At 39.6% G+C, this 22006-nt stretch overlaps 1 protein-coding gene across 1 annotated transcript in view; it reads right to left on the reverse strand.

Moving 5' to 3' along the window:
- Nucleotides 1-1037: 1037 nt before the first annotated feature.
- The window catches only part of CFTR (CF transmembrane conductance regulator), a 194069-nt gene continuing 173100 nt past the window's right edge, over nucleotides 1038-22006 (reverse strand). The window contains exons 24-27 of the mRNA XM_054726453.1: nucleotides 21280-21369; nucleotides 4341-4513; nucleotides 3684-3789; nucleotides 1038-2453 (exon numbers count right to left, since the gene is read on the reverse strand). Of these exons, the coding sequence (XP_054582428.1) occupies nucleotides 2253-2453; nucleotides 3684-3789; nucleotides 4341-4513; nucleotides 21280-21369 (570 nt within the window). The 3' untranslated portion in view covers nucleotides 1038-2252. The remainder of the gene's footprint in view (nucleotides 2454-3683; nucleotides 3790-4340; nucleotides 4514-21279; nucleotides 21370-22006) is intronic.

Below are 22006 nucleotides of genomic sequence, written 5' to 3' on the forward strand. Positions count from 1 at the left end.
GAGTAAATAGAAGCTACACTGACACTCTCCCAGGACCAAATTGGAAATACAGTTACCATACAGAAAAATCACCCTGAAAAATCAACTAAAGAGAGCTGGAGAGAACCCTGATAACCAAGGACGGAAAGTGGGGACCACATAGAGACTGGTAGGAAGTGTGGAGGCGAGAAAGGGCTGGCCAGGCTCCCGCAGACAGCAGCTGAAGCTCTGAAAGGACTTTCAAATAAGTTCCTCAGCTGCGGGCGTTCCCACTGAGAACTCTGGGGTCTAACCCCCAAGCTGGGCTCCCAAGCCCAGAGCACCAGAATTGAGCAAAGGTGCCCAAATAATATCGGGGAGGGGCAGATGTCTGGAGGCTTTGAGTTTTGCCTGAACTCCTGGGCCTGGAGCTAGGAAAAGCAGACCCTGGTGCACTTCTTGGTCCTTTCCAAAGGCACCAGCCCCAGCAGAGGGAGCCACCAGCTGTGCAGTGCTGACAGCTCCCAACAGTACCCAGGGCCGGTCACAAACAGCGTCTGACATTGTCCGGCACTAGAGATCGGGAGTCTTAGCAGATCTACCTAATACACAAACACATACAGGCAGCCAAAATGGGGAGACAAAGAAACACGCTCCAAATGAAAGAACAAGAGAATTATCCAGAAGAAGAGATAAATGAAATCGAGAAAAGAAATTTATCAGAAGCTATATCTAAGGCAAGTTTCATGGTTTGTGTTCCATGATCCTTAGAGACTGGAGAGATCAATGAGACACAATCAATGAACGTTCTGAAAACAGCTAAGTTTCTCACACAAATATGTGAATTTTATTGACAAATGATATATTCTTACAGTAAAAAATAGAATGCAATCTTTAGTTTGGAGTTGGAAGGTAGTGTGTCCTTGATAGGAGTAGTCATATTTTGTGGTACTATTTTCTTTAGAGCTGCACCTAAGAGGAAACCTGTATGCTGTCCGGAAATTATCCAGGTGTGGGCAACATCTGTGTGAGCCCTGATGCTTCTCTCCACACCTTCAAGGTAATTTATAGCCCCTGGTCAACGTCCCCCCCTCCCCCTCCCCCAGGTTTAACATAATATATCATAAAAATAGCTAGTGCCATTAAAAGTCAAAATTTCAAATATAATTTTTATACAAATGTAATTCATAATATAATCATTCTTAAAATATAGCCATTTATATATGAGTTTGAAACATTATTAAAATAAATACTATTTCCTAGAGAAAATTTCTTCTGTATCACAAAATTATAAAACAGAAGCATAAAAACTAATTCATGATTGATTCTTCTTTAGTGTGTCTCCCACCATCTCTCCCACTCAGTATATACAGTATGATGTGCATACAGTAGTCTGAAAACACATGACATCACCCCATGTATACCCATATATTCAGATTTCTGGTACATATACCTGCAGCCCCCATGGCTTAGCTGCCTGTGTTTTTCTGCACCAATTTACATTAAAACCTTTTCCCAGCCATCCTTCAGTTCAGAGGTCTTATAAGCTCGTTACTTTCTGGAAGCTGTGGAAAGGCATGTCAACTTCCCCAGGAAGAGAGCTCTCCTGTCCCCTACATGGGACTGTAACAGCCTTTTTCCAGGTAAGGGATGTATTCTTATTACCTGAATTGTTTGAATTTTTGGTAAAAGAATAGCACTGACCCTGATTTAAAGGATTCCAGAAGTTCTCTCTCCTGACTGATACCTAGGTATTGCGCAGTGCATATGCTGACAGGCTGTCTTGTGACTCTCACATATTCTAATACTCGCTTAGAAATGGGACAGTCTGAATACTGATCAGACACATAGAGGTGTTTTTAAATATCTTGGAGATATTAGAGAAAAGGGAATATAAGCCACTAAAGTTTTAAGTCAATCATCTCTCTAAATAGTATGATTACAGTTCTCCAATAATACACATCAACCAATTTCACTAAACAATAAAGTGGAACAATTAAGCTGGCTGACAGTTACGGCCACCTTTCCGAGGACTACCAAAAGGAAAAGGTTTTCAGGAAAATCTGGCTTGCAAACGTAAGTGGTACATCTTCAAGGATTTGAAGTACCTGTCACACAATTTGACGGTTGCTGGGAAGCCACTTATCCAGACCTACGTGAACGTCCTTAATTCCTCTTACTAAAAAGTCTCCTTTTTAAACATAGCATTATTCATCCTTGTTTTTCTGAGGCACAAACTGTTTTCTCCTACAGGTCCACGTGTGAGTGTCCCATGCAAACATTGGTACTGCTTTCTACAGCCTGGTATCTTGCACCTCTTCTTCGGTCTCCTCCTGCAGAGCAGTGATTTTGGACCGAGACATGTGCTTGCTGGAGTTGCGGTGGGGTAGGAGCTTCAGGCGGTCGGAGGGGCTCATGGCCTGCTGGAAGAGGCTCTTCTCGCTCAGCAGTCTCTGGATGGAATCGTACTGCCGCACTTGGTTCTCCTCTATGACCTGGGGAAGTGGCTGTTAGTGAGATACTGGACAGAAGGCAGGGCGGACCACAGCAAGGACAGACACTGGCACAGGCTCGGAGGAAGATAAAAGCCAAACGGGAAACAGTGTCCAGAGGCTGGCAGTCTGAGCCGTCAGGGAGAGATCTCATTTCGCTGCCAAGTCCTTCACCCTCTTGCTTTAGGGAGCTTCTCCATCTGTGAAACTACCTGTAACTTTCTATTTAGCAGCTGGAAGATTTTTTTTTTTTTTTAAATTAGGATTGTACGGAGCAATTACCTCTTCAGAGAGCTTTAGAGGAATTAAGGGTGCTTTCAAAACCAGAATGATTTTTGTTAGATCCCTTTTATAGTACCTTAAAAATGAGTGAGAATCCACAGCGTCGTAGTTGAACCTCATCAACAGTGGATTTGAAGGTTAGAAATTCCAAATTGGTCAGAATGTGCCTGAGTTTAATATGCCTGCTTCACAGGTTCAAGTTGAGCAAACCCAAGGTCAGAGAACAGAAAGGCTTTATCCAGCCTCCTGAGCCTGACCATGGCAGGGCCAGAGGTTGTGAGTCAGCCCCTAATTTGTTACCTGGAGCTTAGTAATAATAAATGGTAATAACAATCCTTCATTAAGGAAAGCATTTACCTCCAGGAACCTCAAAAGTCTTAACAGAATAATGTGGTACACCATCCTGAGAACTTCCTTGTGACTAAACCGGAGGGAATTTGTAAACATCACTTGGAAGAATCTGTGACAGTTTTGAAAGCACAATGAGAAGGTGATTGGGAGAGACACTCACCTGAGTTCTAAATAATGACTTAAAAAATGAAATGAGCCTTTCAACTATCATATGGAAACTTACACAAGATGCAAAAGAATCCAGGCCTGTCCAGGACCCTACCTACCCAAGGAAGATTTAGTTATTAAAAGCCTCAGGACTCAAGTCTTTCTTCTGACTTATTCCCCAAATAAAGGACTCAAAAGTATAGATGTTCCAGTTTATTAATGTCACCTAGTAATAGGCTGCTCTTTTAGACTTACTGCATTCCAACCTTACCTCATAACAGAGATCAAAGTGAGAAACTGGTGCAGCTATGTTGAGTCAAGCTAAATGTCTGTGTGACACTTGTTTTAAGGTTGAACTTGTACATTACTGTGATTTGCAGAAACTATCACTTAAGAGATTGTTATCAAGAATTAAAGGAGAAATGAGATCGTAAGTAATTTATAAACACTCACCAAAAATCGTTGACATTCCAACATTGCTTCTATCCTGTGTTCACAGAGGATCACTGTGCAATTAGCAAATGCTTGTTTTAGGGTTCTTCGAATGATTTGATATGTTCTAGAAAAGAAAGAAAATACCACACATAACATCACAGAACACCAATAATCTGCCTTTATCCTTGATAACATACCTATTTTCCTATCAATTGAGTCCTTTAAATTATCTTTCCTTAAATACTTTTAATATTATTGTGATACAGTCAGCCACAATCAGCTTTGCAACCAAAGGGTAGATTTTAAGTTTCCATCAATAAATAGGACAAGTATTTTGAAGAAAACTTCACCAAAGTACTTTTTTTTCCCATTATGTAGAATCACTAGTAGTTCTTTTGTGCTACCATATAAATGGAGTAGAAAGAAAAATCATAAGAGTCAGAATCTGCCTGTGTAACTAAATATTTCATGTGTTGACTAGGGGGAGAATTTGTATAAAATTCCAAAATCACACTCAGAAGAGAGCTCAAGGCTCTTATACCAGGAAATAAGCACTTGTACTCATATCCAATGGTGACTTTTCCACTAGGCAATGGGAATTTGTGTCAATATGCAGTAGGTCTCAAGGATTCTGCTCCCGCTGTATTACTACACAGCAGGAATTCTGAAACTCACATTGGATCCAGATGAGCACTGGGTTCATCCAGCAGCAAGATCTTCGCCTTACTGAGAACAGACCTGGCCAAACACATCAACTGCTTGTGGCCATGGCTTAGGACAAAACCCCCATCCAAAAGGATAAAATCAAGCTTCCCAGGAAATTGCTCTATCACAGATCTGAGTCCAACCTGCAGGAAAGAAGGAGGGAAAACACTGTGTTTAGAAAGGACAGTTCAGATACCACAAGGTTAAAAACACTCCTGGGAGTTCTCAAAGTTTGAATTTCATATCAGCCCCTGCCCACTGCTATTTGGCCTGGATTAAACAAAAGTCTAATCTGTATAATCTTGACAGCTCTAAAGGATCAGTCTAGGACTTGTTTCATTTCTGTACTTCATCATTCAGGACATTTTCAATGAATGCCTATTATATGCCAGGTATTCCAATAGGGATTGAAGAAACGATCAAGGGCACATGGCCCCTGCAAGGATCAGGATTTATAAAGACTTACACAAACAATTACAACACAATGGAAAACATGCTGGAGAATGGAGTTGTTTAGAATATCATGACAGATTCTTTTACATTCCCTTCCATTCTCTACTCGGTCATAATAGAGCATGAAAAGTGGCATAAAAGAGTCAACAGAGAGCTTTTTACAACTACATATGGCAACTTGCTACTCATCTCTTCAATACATAAAAACCGATCTTAAGAAATTGATGAAACTATAGAGTAAAAACAAATAAACAAACAAGCAAACAAATAAAAAACACCCACGAAGTCAAAACTAGGAGATTTTACGGTTACATATTGAGGTGCAATATGAGAGTTGTGTTGCGTTCAATGGCTTGGTTTTATAAGGTAGATAGAAAAAAATAGGTTGAAAATGTCAAAAGATACAGAAACCCATTCTTTCAAAATAAGACAAAAATGACTGAAGTCTTGGTTCTTATCACTTATTCAGATCAATGTGCATTAATGTTTATTTTTTTGCTAAATATTGCTGAATGTTTGAGGACTAAAAGATGTGCAGATGATTGTCTCCTGGGAGGTCTGAGATTTAGTGTGGGGAAGTAACATACAATACTAACTGTAATATAGGCAGATGAGATAATGGCTTTAAGAAAAACTCACGAGTCCAGTGATGTTTGTTCAGCAAATATTAACTGTGTGTCTGTAATATGCACTGCAGATGATACTCTTTTCCTTGATTTGGTTCTCATTAAAGCAATCCTATCTAATAAAAGAGTAATATGCAAATTGGCCATCACTCCAACACACAAGATGGCTGCCCCCATGTGGACACAAGATGGCCACCACAAGATGGCTGGCAGGGGAAGGCAGTTGTGGGCGATCAGGCCAGCAAGGGAGGGAAGTTGGGAGGGACCAGGCCTGCAAGGGAGGGCAGTTGGGGGCGACCAGACCTGCAGGGGAGGACAGTTGTGGGGACCAGGCCTGCAGGGTAGGGCAGTTGTGGGGAGGGGACCAGGCCTGCAGGGGAGGGCAGTTGGGGGGGACCAGGCCCAGCAGGGGAGGGCAGTTAGGCATCAATCAGGCTGGCAGGGGAATGGTTAGGGGGTGATCAGGCTGGCAGGCAGTTGGGAGCCAGCAGTCCTGGATCAGGCCTAAATGGGAAGTCGGACATCCCTCGGGTCCCAGATTGGAGAGGGTGCAGGCTGGGCTGAGGGACACACACACACACACACACACACACACACACACACCCCGTGCATGAATTTTCGTGCACCGGGCCTCTAGTCTTACTATGAGAATTAATGAATTCTGAAAGGTTTCTGAGATGGCAGGGAATGTAAACATATTGATTAGATAAGGGGATAACTCTGATGTATTCTAGAAGACTCAAACAGAAAACTACTTTTGGGTCCAAGTAGCTGAGAATGTGACTAAAGGACACTGGGTGGGGAGTTAGAGGAGCTGTGTTCTCTCTGTCTTCAGTCTATGAACCTGCTACAGTCTCTCCCATCTTAAAACAGAAACAAAACCCCTCACTTGCATCCACATTCTCCTTTAGCTGTTATGTAATGTCTACCCTGTTTGTCATCTAGAAATCTCAAAAAATTAGTATGCATCTATTGTCTCCACTTCCTCATACCACAGAACATGCTTCCCTTTTTCAAACATCTATTACTTGGCTTATAAGAAACCACACAATCTTTGACCATTTCTACCTATTATCATGTGTGGGCAACTCTCCCTCTTCCTGTCCCTTGAATATTCATCTTCCTAACCCTCAACTCTCCATACTCTCCTGAGATCTCAGTCATTCTTAGGACATTGATTACCACAGATAAGCTAATGATTTTTCAAATCCTTTATCTCCAGCCCCCAGATATCTTCCAAATACTTCTTAAATTCTTCTCCTCCTCACTAACCCTATTACAGGGACCTTAGGGTAGGCCATCTTAATCTCTTAAGCATCATACTGTAAATCCCAAGTTGTGGATTTGTCAATTCACCACACAAACACCTCAGGGAACCTTCAAAAATACAGGTTTAACCTGTATTTCTCTGTTTTAAATAGCTTATTTTTCTGTTTTAAATAGCTTCCTAGCAGAATAAAACTGAGCTCTCTGAGGTGGCATTTAAAGTATCTAAAATCAAGTCCCCTCCACTCTTACTTCCAGCAGCACCAAACAGCTTGTAGGTCTCTATACACCTTGACATACCCTTCTGAGTATTTCTGATCATCCTTCAGGGCAGTCAGGCACCTAACCAGGGTGCCATTTGTACAAGTTTCCCCTAAGACTATCAGCTTCTTAAGGGTAAAGGTGTGCTTTTTAACTCTGTGTCCCCAGTACCAATACTGAACACACTGTCAACATCAACTCATTTGTACATTTGTTCAACAAATATGCACAAGGCTGGAATGCTGACCAAACAAAACAAACATGGTTTAGATGAATGATAAATGAATCCCAACTTAAGGAAGAATGACAACGATAAATGAATGATACTGGCTTTAGCTTTGCCAATATAGCGTGTGATTTAAGAGAAGTAACTTTGCCTGTTTTCTCATCTTTAAGACTGTATAAAACCTTTCAAAGATCAAATGATAACATTAAAAGTTCCTAACACTGATAAGCATGTTCTGTGGTGTCAGTATTTTATCTCAGATCAATTAGCAGTGTTTATGGATATTTTTAAGTCAAATTAACATTAAGAAAAGTACAAATTAGATGGATGTTAACTAGACTTTTGTGGTAGTCATTTTGCAACATATACAATTACTAAATTTTAAATTGTACTCCTGAAACTAATACAATGATAAGTATGTATGTCAATTATATATCAATTAAAAAGCAAAATATTATACTAATTAAAAACTAGATCTCAATTTCCTAGTATTTTGTTTAGGATTTTTGCATCTGTATTCATCAGAGATATTGGTCTGTAGTTTTCCTTTTTGTGTTATTCTTGCCAGATTTTTGGTATCAGGGTTATGTTGACATCATAAAATGTGTTAGGAAATATTGCCTCTTCTTCAATTTTTTTGGAAGAGTTTGAGAAGGAGAGGTTTTAAGTCTTTGAACATTTGGTAGAATTCACTAGTGAAGCCATCTGGTCCTGAACTTTTATTTTTGGAGAGGTTTTTTATGGTTGTTTCAACTTCATCACTGCTGACCTATTTCGATTTTCCAATCTTCATGATTGAGTCTAGAAAGGCTATATATTTGTAGGAACTTATCCATTTCTTCTAGGTTATTGAATTTGGTGGCATAGTCCTTCATAGTATTCTAGTATGATCCTCTGTATATATGTCATGTCTGTGATGACTTCTCCTCTTTCATTTCTGATTTTGTTTATATGTTTTTTTTCTCTTTTTTTCTTTAGTGACTATCCAGGGGTTTGTCAATTTTATTAATCCTAATATATACATCATGATCAAGCGGGGTTCATTCCAGGGGCATAAGGATGGTTCAACATATGCAAATCAATTTAATATACCACATTAACTAAAGAAATAATAAAAATCATATGAGTTTATCAACAGATGCAGAAAAAGCACTTAAGATACAATATCCATAAATTTGACTTGCGATCCTATTTCAAACTTATAGAAAAGATTCCTTTATTAACTTTTGGTCAAGAATATGTTTGTATATTTTCAGAAAACAACTCCGAGACCAAGTGGATTCCAGCAACAGAGAGGAATTGACAGGAGTGCTCCAGCCATGAAGACAGAAGAGAAACAGTCCAGAGATGGAAGACACTGACAATGCCTTGCCATACTAGCAGTCAGCAGATGTGAGTCACTGCAGATTGCCCAGGACCAAACCAGAGAGGGTCGGACCTGCATTACCACCATTTGTCCACAATCCAGAACTGAAATATCATTGCTGTTATGTACACACAAAGAACTGTTGGACATAGAAACCGGGACTCAAAAGAACTGTTGGCCCAGAAAGAAACTCACTATAGACTGATTCATTTGCCTCTCAGCATAACCATTATTGCTTGTCTCATTTTCAGTTCCTATAAGTGTATTCATAGTATCACATGAGCTCACTCATCTAGGGGAAAAGATGAACAACATAGACTTAAGAACAAGAACAGCATCGATCAGACTGTCAGACCTCAGAGGGAAGGTAGGGGAGGGTGGGGACAAGGGAGATAGATCAACCAAAGGACTTGTGTGCTTGCTTATTAGCCTAACCAGTGATCACGGACAACAGGGGGGTGGGAGTATGCATGTGGAGGGGTTTGGGAAGGGAATGGGGGGGGGGTTGATGACAAATATGTGATACCTTAATCAATAAAGTAATTAAAAAAATAAAAAAGATACAATATCCATTTATTATTAAAATACTAAACACAATAGGGATAGAAGAAAAGTACCTCAACCTAATAAAGGCCATATATGATAAACCTTCAGATAATATTATACTCAATGGTGAAAGACTGAAATCTTTTCCTCTAAAATCAGAAACAAGACAAGGATGCCCAATCTCATCACTCTTATTCTGGAAGTTCTAGCCAGAGCAATAAGGTAAGAGAAAGAAATTAAAGGCATCCAAATTGGAAAGTAAGAAGTAAAAGCATCACTTTTTTCAGATAACAATACTTGTACATAGAAAACCCTACAGACACCATCAAAAAACTGTTAGAAACAAATACAGTAAAGTTGCAGGATACAAAATCAATGTACAAAAATCCTCTGCCTTCTTGTATACTAAAAACAAAACTTCAGAAAAAGAAATGAAAAGCATTTCTTTTGTAATTGCAACCAATAGAATAAAATACCTAGGAATAAACTTAATAAAGAATGTGAAAGACCTATATACTGAAAATTACAAAGCATTATTAAGAAATTGAAAGACATAACAAAATGGAAAAATATCCCATGTTCATGGATTGGAAGAATCAACATAGTTAAAATGGGCACATTACCCAAACACAATTTTAATGGAAGCCCCATTAAAATCCCAATGTCATTTTTAAAGAAATATAATAAAAAACCATTGATTTTGTATGGTACCACAAAAGACCCTGAATAGCCAAAGCATTCCTGAGAAAAAAGAATGAAGATGGAAATATCACACTACCTGACTTCAAATTATACTACAGAGTAATGATAATCAAAACAGCATAGCATTGGCAGAAAAACAGACACACAGGTCAATGGAACTGTGAGAGCCCAGATATAAAACCACATGTATATGGGCAGATAATTTTCGACAAAGGAGCCAGAAACACTATGGAGTAAAGAAACCTCTTTAATAAATGGTGCTGGGGAAACTGGAAAGCCACATGCAAAAGAATGACACTGGATTACAGTTTTTCCCCATGTTAAAAAATTAGTTCAAAATAGATCAAAGACCTAAATATAAGATCAAAAACAATAAATTTCATAGAGGAAAGCATAGGTACTAAACTTATGGACTTTGGTCATAGAGAACATTTTATGAACTTGACCCCAAAGACAAGGGAAGTAAAGGCAAAAATAAATGAATGGGACTCTATCAAACTAAAAAGCTTCTGCACAGCAAAAGAAACTGACAACAAAACAAAGACGCAGCCAACCAAATGGGAGATGATATTTACAAACAATAGCTCTCATAAAAGTTTAATATCCAAAATATAAAAAGAACTCATAAAACTCAACACCAAACAAACAACCCAACTAAAAAATGGGCAGAAGACCTGAACAGATACCCTCCCAAGAAGATATACAAAAGCCAATAGATACATGAAAAGATGCTTAACCTCACTGGCAATTAGGGAAATACAAATTAAAACTACAATGAGATACCACCTCATACCTGTTAGAATGGCTATTGCCAACAAGACAAGTATTAACAGGTGTTGGAGATATTGTGGAAAAAAGGGAACCCTCATTCACTGCTGGTGGGAATGTAGACTAGTACAGCCACTATGGAAAACAGCGTGGCAATTCATAAAAAAATTAAGAATAGAGCTGCCGTATGGCCCAGCAATCCCTCTCTTGGGTATATACCAGAAAAACTCAAAAACATGTATTTGCAAAGCTATATGCACCCCTATATTCATTGCAGCATTATTCAAGATGGCCAAGTCATGGTGGCAACCAAGGTGTCCTATGATAGAGAACTGGATAAAGAAGATGTGGTCCATATACACAATGGAATAGTACTCAGCCATAAGAAAGGATGAAATAGCGCCATTTGTGACAACATGGAAGGACCTTAAGATTATTATAAGTGAAACAAGTCAGGCAGAAAAAGCTAAGAACCATATTATTTCACTCAAATGTGGAATCTAAAACTGATACTCATAAACACAATCAGCAGTGTGGTGGTTGCCAGAAGGAAGTGGGTGGGGAGTGAAAAGATGGGGAGTGGGGGGTGAAGGGGGCCTAGTATATGGTGATGGAGGATGATTTGACTTTGGTGGTGGGCACACAGAACAATCTAGAGATCTTGTAACATAGAAATCTACACCTGAAATCTATATGATCATATTAACCAATGTCATCCCAATTAAACTGAATTAAAAAAAAAAAAAAGCTAGAGCTCTGAAATCACAGAGAAGTGGCTTTGAATCTGCACTCTACCACTGATTTGCTGATGATGTCAAGTGTGTTATTTAAAATATATATTTTATTGATTTTTTTACAGAGAGGAAGGGAGAGAGACAGAGAGCCAGAAACATCGATGAGAGAGAAACATCGATCAGCTGCCTCCTGCACACCCCCCACTGGGGATGTGCCCACAACCAAGGTACATGCCCCTGACCGGAATCGAACCCGGGACCCTTTCAGTCCGCAGGCCGACGCTCTATCCACTGAGCCAAACCGGCTCCGGCAAGTGTGTTATTTAAGTCTCATTTACTTCACTTAGAAAAAATGAGGAAAAGCTTGTATAGATTTCAAAAGTGTGTAATGCGGATTAAATGGGATAATTGTGGAAAGGAGTTGCCACAGAATATGGCACATGGTAAACACTTAATCCATGGTGACTAATAGTATTGTTGGAGCTTGGAAATCCCAAGGACATGGGGCTGGTCACTGAAACACTACCCTTCACAAGTTGACTATTGACCTAAGTTAGCAGGAAATACTACAATACTATTCATTTACATCAAACCCCTAATAACAAGGTTGTATGAATGTAGTAGCATGCATTGTTCCTTTAGATCTCACACCAATACACACTGATTCCCAGGGCCCTAGTAGGAAAGCCACTTCACTGTGTGATACTTTTGCACTTCTCTGTGATAAAGAGCTGAGCAACATATTTGTTTTTCCCAAATAAAACTATTTCTTTACTACAAGGAAACAATTATATACCTAAATATATATTACTACCAATGTTTAGAGAACAACATTTTGAAAAATGAATGACAGCGAGACAGACCAATAGAAAGTGTATTCTGCAACATTTCTATCTCACTACTTTACTCACTATGAAGTGTGATAAAAATATGTAAAATCACATTCACTAGAGAAAGGTCAACGTAAGTCAGTAAAACTTTAACTTTTAAAGTCAGTGAACATTTAAAAAATTTATTAATTACCTAATTTATGCCATATATTGTGATAGGTTTTGCAGAGAAAATAGGAAGCAAGATAGAATAGCAATTGTTTTTAAAAAGATACAAAATTACTGTTACCAACTCAATGTGGTGATGAGAATGGTCTAATAGCCTGCTGATTGTTTGGATGTAAATGACTGCTTAGTCATGTATTGCTTACTAGGCTCAATGAGAGTTTATGAAGTTCTAGGTACTACAGCAGACCCAGGGATTCAAGGATGAATAACACTAGGCCCTGCCTTGACGGAACTCATGATCCAGACAAATAGAAAAATAGTAACTGAGAAATTACTATTCAAAGAAATAAGTGCTATGGGGGAGAGGGGGGAGAAAGACTCAAATGGGAATTGCTATAGAGATAATTAAATATAATGATCTGTAGCAGCACAATCCTTTAAATAAAAATACATACATATTCCCAATCCTCCTAAATAATAAAAGGCTAATATGCAAATTGACTGAACGGTGGAACGACGGGTTGCTATGACACTCACTAACCACCAGGGGGCAGACACTCAACACAGGAACTGCCCCAAGGTGATTAGTGCGTTCCCACAGGAGGAGTGTTGCTCAGCCAGAAGCCAGGCTCACATCTGGCAAGTGCAGGGGTGATGGCACGAGCCTCTCCTGCCTCCATGGCAGCGCTAAGGATGTCCAACTGCCGGTGGGCCTAAGCAGGCAGACAGACATCCTCTGAGGGCTCCTGGACTGCAAGAGGGCACAGGCCAGGCTGAGGGACCACCCCCCTCAAGTGCACGAATTTCACGCACCGGGCCTCTAGTATAATAATAATTATTAATTAATTATATTAATAATAATTATTGTTTGTAATAGTATCATAGTCTATTTTTAATAGATTAAAAATAAATATAGCCTGTCACTGCAGCCCCCACTGTGCAGGCCACTGAATGGGTAGGGACAACCACTGAGTGGCCTTAAACTGTTCTTTCACAAACGCTTAAACAGTATGGAAATCAGGTTAATGGGAAATAAAGTGAAAGAAGAAAGAAAGAAAGAAAGAAAGAAAGAAAGAAAGAAAGAAAGAAAGAAAGAAAGAAAGAAAGAAAGAAAGAAAGAAAGAAAGAAAGAAAGAAAGGAAGGAAGGAAGGAAGAAAGAAAGAAAGAAAGAAAGGAAGGAAGGAAGGAAGGAAGGAAGGAAGGAAGGAAGGAAGGAAGGAAGGAAGGAAGGAAGGAGTAAATAAAAGAAATACAAACTGTCCAAATTAAGGTGAATTAAAAATTACTGGAATCTGAACATGTCTAATGTTTTTCATTCTAAGCAAGCATTAAAAGAAATAAAAGCATCAACAACTGTGGATAAAAGAACTTAGGACAAAAGAATCTGCCAGCTTTACACTGTTGAGTAATAAATCACATATACTTCCCAAACTTCTATTTAGAAAGGAGAAATTTTGTTTTATGACATATCAAACTAAAAAATATTTAACAGCCTGTAAAGAACCAGGTATTTCTTTTAAAATGTTGACTTTTGCTCTTGCTGCACTCTGGAATGTTATTGTGGAGCAAGAGTTTGCTCTTGTGACAAGGAAGCATGAAAAAAAAAAATCAGAAAAAGTGAACTGTGGTTAGACTAAATAGTCCACTAGTAGGCAGTTATAAAAATAGACACTCTCAACTCCTTAAGACACTCTTTTTGCTACTTTGCAGGTTTTCCAGGGCAAATTTTTAACTTGAAAAGCCACTATTTCTGCTATTTAGCTTACTCTCTAAAAGTAACTTACCTCGCTATCAATGTGTAAGAAAGGAAACTATTTTATAAATAATCTAATAAGCAAACAATAACCAAAAAAGCCTTCATTCTATAATTAGCAGAACTGCTGTTTAGACTATGAATTATACTGAGACAGCTTGCTGTGGTGAAAGCCTGTGAACCAGCAAAGGGTACTGCTGTTCCTGCATCTATCAGTCATCTGAACCCAGTCCCTTATTTAAGCAAATAAGTTAAATCACTCATTCAGTGAATATTTACTTAACACCATCCATGTGACCAACATTACTCCGTGCACTGGAAATACCTCAGTGAATAGACATCATCCCTGCCCTTAAGGAACCCTCAATCTGGTGGGGTACAGTGACAAGTTAAGAGGTAAATCTCTATCCCATGTGAAGAATGTGATGAAAGGGGTAGATGAACAGGGTACCCCTGGAAAGGGCTCCTCCCTCCGACCTGCAGCATCGGGGCAAGTTTCTGGAAAGAAGCAATGTGTAAGGAGATGCCTGAATGATGAATTAGGAGCAGGCCGTGAAGGGCTAGCAGGGTTTTCCGCGTACAGAGAACAGCATGTGAAGAAGCTTCAGGAGAACAGAGAGTACAGGATGCTTTACAGAAATGCAAGAAATTCAGTATACTAGTAGAGGGATCATAGTAAGCAGGGGAGGTTGGAGAATGATTTAGAGTGGCAGGCAGAGACCACATAGCAAAGGACCTTTTAAGCCACCTTAAGTAGTGCAAACCTGGTCCAAAGGGATATAAGGAGCCATAGGAAGGGGAGAAATAAGAGGTCAGATGCAGGGTGTAGAAAGATTACCAGAGCTGCCAAGAGCCGAATGAACTGCAGAAAAGGGAAATCAGGCAGGAGCTTCTTTCAAAAATCCCCATGACAGTTATAGTGGTGTCAGGTGGGGAAGAAAAAAGGTGAATACATCCTAGATACTTGCAGGAGACAGCCTAGAGAAGGCTTGACATATGGAGAAATCAAGACACAAGAAATCAAGAATGAGTCCCAGGTCTTGCCTCTGGGCAAGTGAAGGATGGTGAAGCCATTCACTAGGATTAGGAACACAGGACAATTGTGGGGGTGGTGAACATAAGAAACTCACTTATATGGACATAAGGTAATTTTCCATGCTGAGATGTGAAACACTGTACTCACCTCCTCCCATGACCACATCAAAATTACAACTAAACTACAGAACAACCATCACTGAGAACCATCTAAAGTCTAGCTGAACAGAAGTCATATAACTAAGGATATACAGAAGAAGCCACATGGAGACTCGTAGGAGTCGGGGGAGACATGGAGCAGGCTGGCCCCACACCCACCTGTAGCAGTTAAAAATTGGGAGGGATATCTTGGCTGTGGAGGTCCCGGCTGAGGAACAAGTGGTCCCAACCGCACACCAGGCTCCTCAGCCCAGGGTTCTAGTGTTGGGAAGAGAAGTTCCCATAACTTTTGGCTGTGAAAATCAGCAGAGGTTGTGGCTGAGTGAGACAGTGCGCTGCTGGAGTCTCAACTGTTCCTCTTACAGGGCCCACACATGGATTCACTCATTCTAAGATCCAGCATGGAGGTAGCAGTTCAAAAGGAGCCAGAAACATACAGGGAGGAACTGAATTGTCTGGATTCAGGGTGAGCACTGGGGAAGCAGCTTTCTCCCAGAGGCCACTGTTCCTTTGCTGAGCCTTTCCACTGCATGTGAAGGCAGCACCATACCTGAGTCTCCATCAACCTGACTAACACTGTTTGCCCTGCCCTGTGATTTCCTGAGACCCCCACCCCGCCCAAACTGTAGGCTTAGCCAAGCAGCTTCCCGTGGCTTTTCCATTCAAATAGCCTATCTTGGCTCATGCTTTGGACTTTCCTAAAATCTCTCAAAGATTCACAAATCCCAAACAAGCAGCACATAGCTTCAGCAAGCCCTGTACCACTTGCTAAGAATCGCTAAGCCTAGGACTAGCAGCGGCAGGCCTTAGTTCACAGTTTAGCCTCTCCCAGGCACTTTCAAGCTCAGCTCAAGTGGCAACCATCTGTGGATCACTTTGTAGCTCATACCAGGTGGCCCAGGGCAGGGCATAGTAGCGACTGACCATGGCCTGAAACTCCCAAGAGGCCCCAGAACCAACACACTCAGTGGCCAGCATCAGACCACACCAGAGCACCACCCAGCCACTCCATAAACGATACACCCAAAGGGCAGACTCGGCAGGCACTAGAGACCCACTAAAGTGAATCCTGCTCCATAGGTTCAGCCCCTGCACAAAAGCTCATCCACTGCAATCATAAGCAGACCTCACAACAAATCAGTCTGAGGGTCAATCCCTCCCACTGACATACCAACAGTAATCGAGGCTCAACTACAATAGGAAAGTATACACAGCACACACAAAAGACACACCTGGTGCACCTGATTCAGGTGACCAGAGAGACTATGCCACTGTCCTGCATAGGACACCTAATATATAAGGCCACGCTACCAAGACCAGGAGACATAGCAACTCTAATACATAGAAACATGCCCTGGCCAGTGTGGCTCAGTTGATTGAGTGCTACCCCATGTACTGAAAGGTCACTGGTTCAATTCCTGGTGAGGGCACATGCCCAGCTTGTGTGCTCAATCCCTAGTTGGGGTGCATGAAGGAGGCAGCCAATCTATGTTTCTCTCTCACATCGATGTTTCTCTCTCTCTAAAAATTAATTAAAACATTTTTTTAAAAAAAGAAACAAACTCAGGGAGGCAGCCAGAATGAGTAGAAAAAGGAACATGTCCCAAATGAAAGAACAGAACAAAACTTCAGAAAAAGAACTAAACAAAATGGAGACAAGCAATTTATCAGATGCAGAGTTCAAAACACTGGTTATAAGGATGCTCAATGAACTTAGGAGAAGAGTAGATGAACTTACTGAGAACTTCAACAAAGAGATAGGGAACATAAAAGGGAGAGAGAAAACATAAAAAAGAATCAGTCAGAATGAAGAATAGAATAACTAAAATAAAGAATACATTAGATGAAATCAACAGTAGATTAGATGAAGTAGAGGACTGAATCAGTGATTTGGTAGAAAAGGTAGAAGAAAACACCCAAAACATCAAAAAGAAAAAAAAATCCAAAAAAGTGAGAATAATTTAAAGGCCTCTGGGACAATATCAAGCATACAAGTATTTGCATCATAAGGGAACCAGAAGGAGAAGATAAAGAGCAAGGAATTGAAAACCTTTTGAAGAAATAATGATGGAAAACTTCCCTAACATGGTGAAGGAAATAGACATACAAGCCCAGAAAGCACAGAGAGTCCCAAATAAGATTAACCCAAAAAGCCCACACCAACACACATAATTAAAATGCCAAAGGTTAAGGACAAAGAGAGACTCTTAAAAGCAGCAAGAGAAAAGCAGTTAGTTATCTACAAGGGAGCTCCCATAGGGCCATCAGCTTATTTCTCAATGGAAATTTTGTAGGCCAGAGGGATTGGCATGAAATATCCAAAGTCATGAAAAAAATGGATCTACAACCAAGATCACTCTATCCAGCAAGGATATAATTTAAAATTGAAGGAGATATAAAGAACTTCTCAGTCAAGAAAAAACTAAAGGAGTTCATCACTACCAAATCGGTATTACAAGAAATTTTGAATAGACTTCTTTAAGAAAAAGAAGATATAAAAATATGAATAAGAAAATAGCAATAACTACATATCTATCAACAATTATTTTAAATTTATATTGATTAAATGCTCCAATCAAAAGACATAGGGTGGTCCTGGACAGTGTTTCTCAATGGTTAGAGTGTTGGCCCCTGCACCTAAGGGTCTCAGGTTCAATTCCTGGTCAAGGGCATATACCTGAGCTGCAGTTTTCTCCCCTCCCCCAGGCAGGGCACGCGCAGGAGGCAACCAGTCAATATGTCTCTCTCACAATGATGTTTTTCTCTCTCCCTCCACACTCTCCCTGAAAAGAAATTAAAAAAATATCCTGAATGAATAAAAATTTAAAAAAGACCCTTACATATGCTGTCTACAAGGTACTCATTTCAGATTGAAAGACACACATAGACTGAAAGTGATGAAAAAATATTTCATGAAAATGGAAACCATAAAGAAATGGTGCATATGTACAATGGAATATGACTCCGTCATAAAAGAGAATGAAATCTTGCCATCTGAAACAACATGGATGGACTTAGAGAGTACTGTGATGAGTGAAATAAGTCAGACAGAGAAAGACAAATGCCATATGACTTCACTTACGTGTAGAATCTAAAAGACAAATAAACAAACAAAACAGAAACAAACTCTGAGGTACAGAGAACATTTTGATGGTTACAAAATGGGAGGGGAGTTGGAGGGATGGATGAAAAAGGGGAAGGGATTGAGAAGTACAGATTGGTATTTACCCAACAGTCATGAGGATGTAAAGTACAGCATAGGGAATATGGTCAATAATATTGTAATAACTACATATGGTGTCAAATGGGTACTAGATTTATTGGGATGATCATGTCATAAGATAACTACATGTCTATTCACTATGTTATACATCTGAAACTAATATAATATTGTATGTCAACTGTAATTGAAAAATAAAAAATTGTTACAACAATGCTATCAATTTCCTGGGCCACAAAGCCAGGGGACTTGCCGCACCCTCCCCCAACCCCCACCCTATCCCACCCCCAATTTGGGATTCAGTCTGTTATGAGATTCTCTTTGTCCATACACCTGGCAAAGTCAGTGATTCTGGGAAGAAGCTATCTGCCTCTGATTTGTTTTGGGATGTGGACATTAGACCATCTCAATCCACAGAGTGCCAAGATGAAGGTGTGGCCTAAGATACAAAGGGACAGGGAGCTGTTTGGGCCAGCTTTGCTTCCAGACCTTAAGAGTTACTCATTAGGCGTGATCCTCATGGCATCCCACAATCTAGTCTAGTTCAGCAAGGATAAGGCTTCACAATGGAGTTTCCGTCCAGAGCCAAGCTAGGAATAGAGTGTTTCTTGGCCCAGTGTTGTCATGTGCTTGTGATTTTCACTTGGGAAACGGGGAATTATGAAGGAGGTGCTGTTGGGATAAGATTCAGGAGTTTTTGGCTATCTGCCATTGTTCAGTTTATTTCCCTCTAGAGACCTGAGTCATACCAAGGTCACAGAGAGGACTCGATGAAATGACATACATCCTGGTTCGCCCTGGATCATCCTGGTTTACACCATTTCCCCAGTATCTTGTCCAGTTTAGAAACTGACATGCCTCTAAATATTCCTGTTTGGATATGTTATATGATCAACCATTTAGGACTAAAGCCCAGGCCCTCTAACTTTTAAACCGATGCCTTTTCTACTTCTCTGGGCTATTGCTTATTTGTTTGTATGCTGTTTTCAAGGGCCTCTGCAGCAAAAACTTATCACCACCGCTCAAAGCACATGAAGTTAATAATGTCGGGATAGCATTAACATCTCTGTTCGCAAACTATTAAAAAGATGATCAGAAAAAAGATAGACCTCAATACAATTTGATCAAATAAAAATTGAAACATTTTTTGCATTCTATTGGCATTTAAAATCTTCACCAGGTCTTCTAAAATTTTAGATATTCTTATGTTCCTGATTTCCTGTAAATTTTATTTTGACTTGGCAATATTTGCAGATTTTATACAATCTGATGCCTTCCTTTCCAAGTTTCCCTCCCACAACATTGTGTCCCTATAGTTCATTCTGGAAGTCACATCAAAGATCTTTCTTAAAATGTGTCACTTCCAATTTAGTTAATGTTTCCTTTGAAAACTCCCATTTGTTGGGTAACAAGGAAACTTTGATACTGAAAACAGTTAATCTAAGTGCATTTTATTAGGGGCATGTTAAGGTTGGGCACTCAGTGGGGAAGTGTTTCACACTCACAGATATTTCATAGCTCCTGACGAGATCCATTCTGAATGAAGGCAGAAAAGGAAAGAACATTTGGGAATTGTACTATAAGGACCAACAATACAGGAAATAGTGGAATAATATTGTTCCCTAAAAAGACCCTTGAATCTCAAAGTTCTTACTTAGGTCTTATAGTTGTAGTGTGTCATCATCCAGAGCTTTGAACTTAAACCTCAAGTTTAATGAAACAGAGCAATTTATGTTAACCCCTTACTTTAATATAATGCCTATATTTCAAGAATTGTCAGTTTACAGTTAGGATTTTTTTTTTTAAATGGAACCAAGCATTTCACTCAAGCTCCCTCTCTCACCCCATATTCCTGTGTATAATACCTTCAATTATAAGAAACCATCTACTGGGAAAATACAGGGTCTTATTTAGGAATTTTGATTCTATTTTAATCCATATGTGTCCTATATGGTGCCTTAATGACCACAAAGAATGGAGTATGCTGTATCTAGGTCATGTGGCATTGTGCCTAGAAGCATTCATAGCCAGCACATTCCCTAAAGGCAGCTGACTCCTGGTGGCTTCCAGAGAAGACCATAGTCATCTGCAGGTGTCCTAGAATGATCATCATCCTTATATGTTAAAACCATGCTTCCCAGAAAAATACATAATGTCAAAGCAAAGCCTCCTCCTTCTACTGGGAAAGCTTCAAAACCCAGAGAGGGAGTAGCTGAGAAGGTGTAGAGAGATGATTTTTTGTATCAGGAATAATCCTGGTGTGCTGTAGGTCTCCCAGTTCATGACTCATTGATGCACATTGGTAGGGAAGAAGACCACAGAAATGCTATCTCTGGGGCCTGATAGATGGAGACTAAACACTGAGGAGAGCCCTAACCGGTTTGACTCAGTGGATAGAGTGTCGGCCTGCGGACTGAAGGGTCCCAGGTTCGATTCCAGTCAAAGGCATGTACCTTGGTTGCGGACACATCCCCAGTAGGGGGTGTGCAGGAGGCAGCTGATCAATGTTTCTCTTTCATCGATGTTTCTAACTCTCTATCCCTCTCCCTTCCTCTCTGTAAAAAAATAAAATATATATAAAAAAAAATAGAAATAAACACTGAGGAGAGGAGGAGGTGTAATCCAAGTACTGGGTGCTCCAGGTATGTTAGAGTTCTTAGATTTCAAGTCGTGTGCACGCGTGCGCGCGCACACACACGCACGCACGCAAAAGTATGTAAAATTACCTCAGCTATGACAACCACTCTTGTGTGGGTATGAACTACCTTTTTCAAAATATTTGTTAGCATCCTTACCTGATCTGCAACTTTCCATATTTCTTGATCATTCCACTGTTCATAGGGATCCAAGTTTTTTCTAAATGTTCCAGAGAAGATAAATACTTTCTACAACAATAAGGAAACAAAGAGGAAAACATGAATAACCTAAATATCTTTTTATTTTTTGCACATTTTATTGTGAAGTATTTCAAGCAAAAAACTTATTTTAAAATAATGTAACACCTACCCATGTACTTACCATCTAGTTTTCTTCAGTTTTTAAAATTTTATATTTGCTTTGTATGTTTTTAAGAAATAAAATATAGCTACATTTGAAGCCCCTTATGAACATGTTTCTTATTCCAATGTCCATAAGATACAGAAATTAAGATCACTGTAAATTGTGGAAAATTAAATGTTTTATTCCTAGCAATATTTCTTATAAGCAAGTATAATATTAAGTTAATAGTTAAAAATTATAAGATTATGAGTCACAATGGTTTGAACAAATTTCTGTTTTGTATTAAGGTATTTTCCTTGAATTTCTATTATAAACCTAGCTTCCTAAGGGATTTTGAAATTAAATTACAGACACTTATTTAAACATCCATGTTAATCTGGTCTATAAAAACCAAGGCACACCTCTACTTCCAAAACCAGACAGGCACAGGGGAATTCACTTAGAAATCAGTGAAAGCGCAGAAATCAAATATTTGTTTAACCGAATGCATGTTACAGAGGGAAGGGAGGCAGGTTGAGGTTG

This window comes from Eptesicus fuscus, chromosome 14 (genome assembly GCF_027574615.1).
Source record: "Eptesicus fuscus isolate TK198812 chromosome 14, DD_ASM_mEF_20220401, whole genome shotgun sequence".
NCBI lineage: Eukaryota > Metazoa > Chordata > Mammalia > Chiroptera > Vespertilionidae > Eptesicus > Eptesicus fuscus.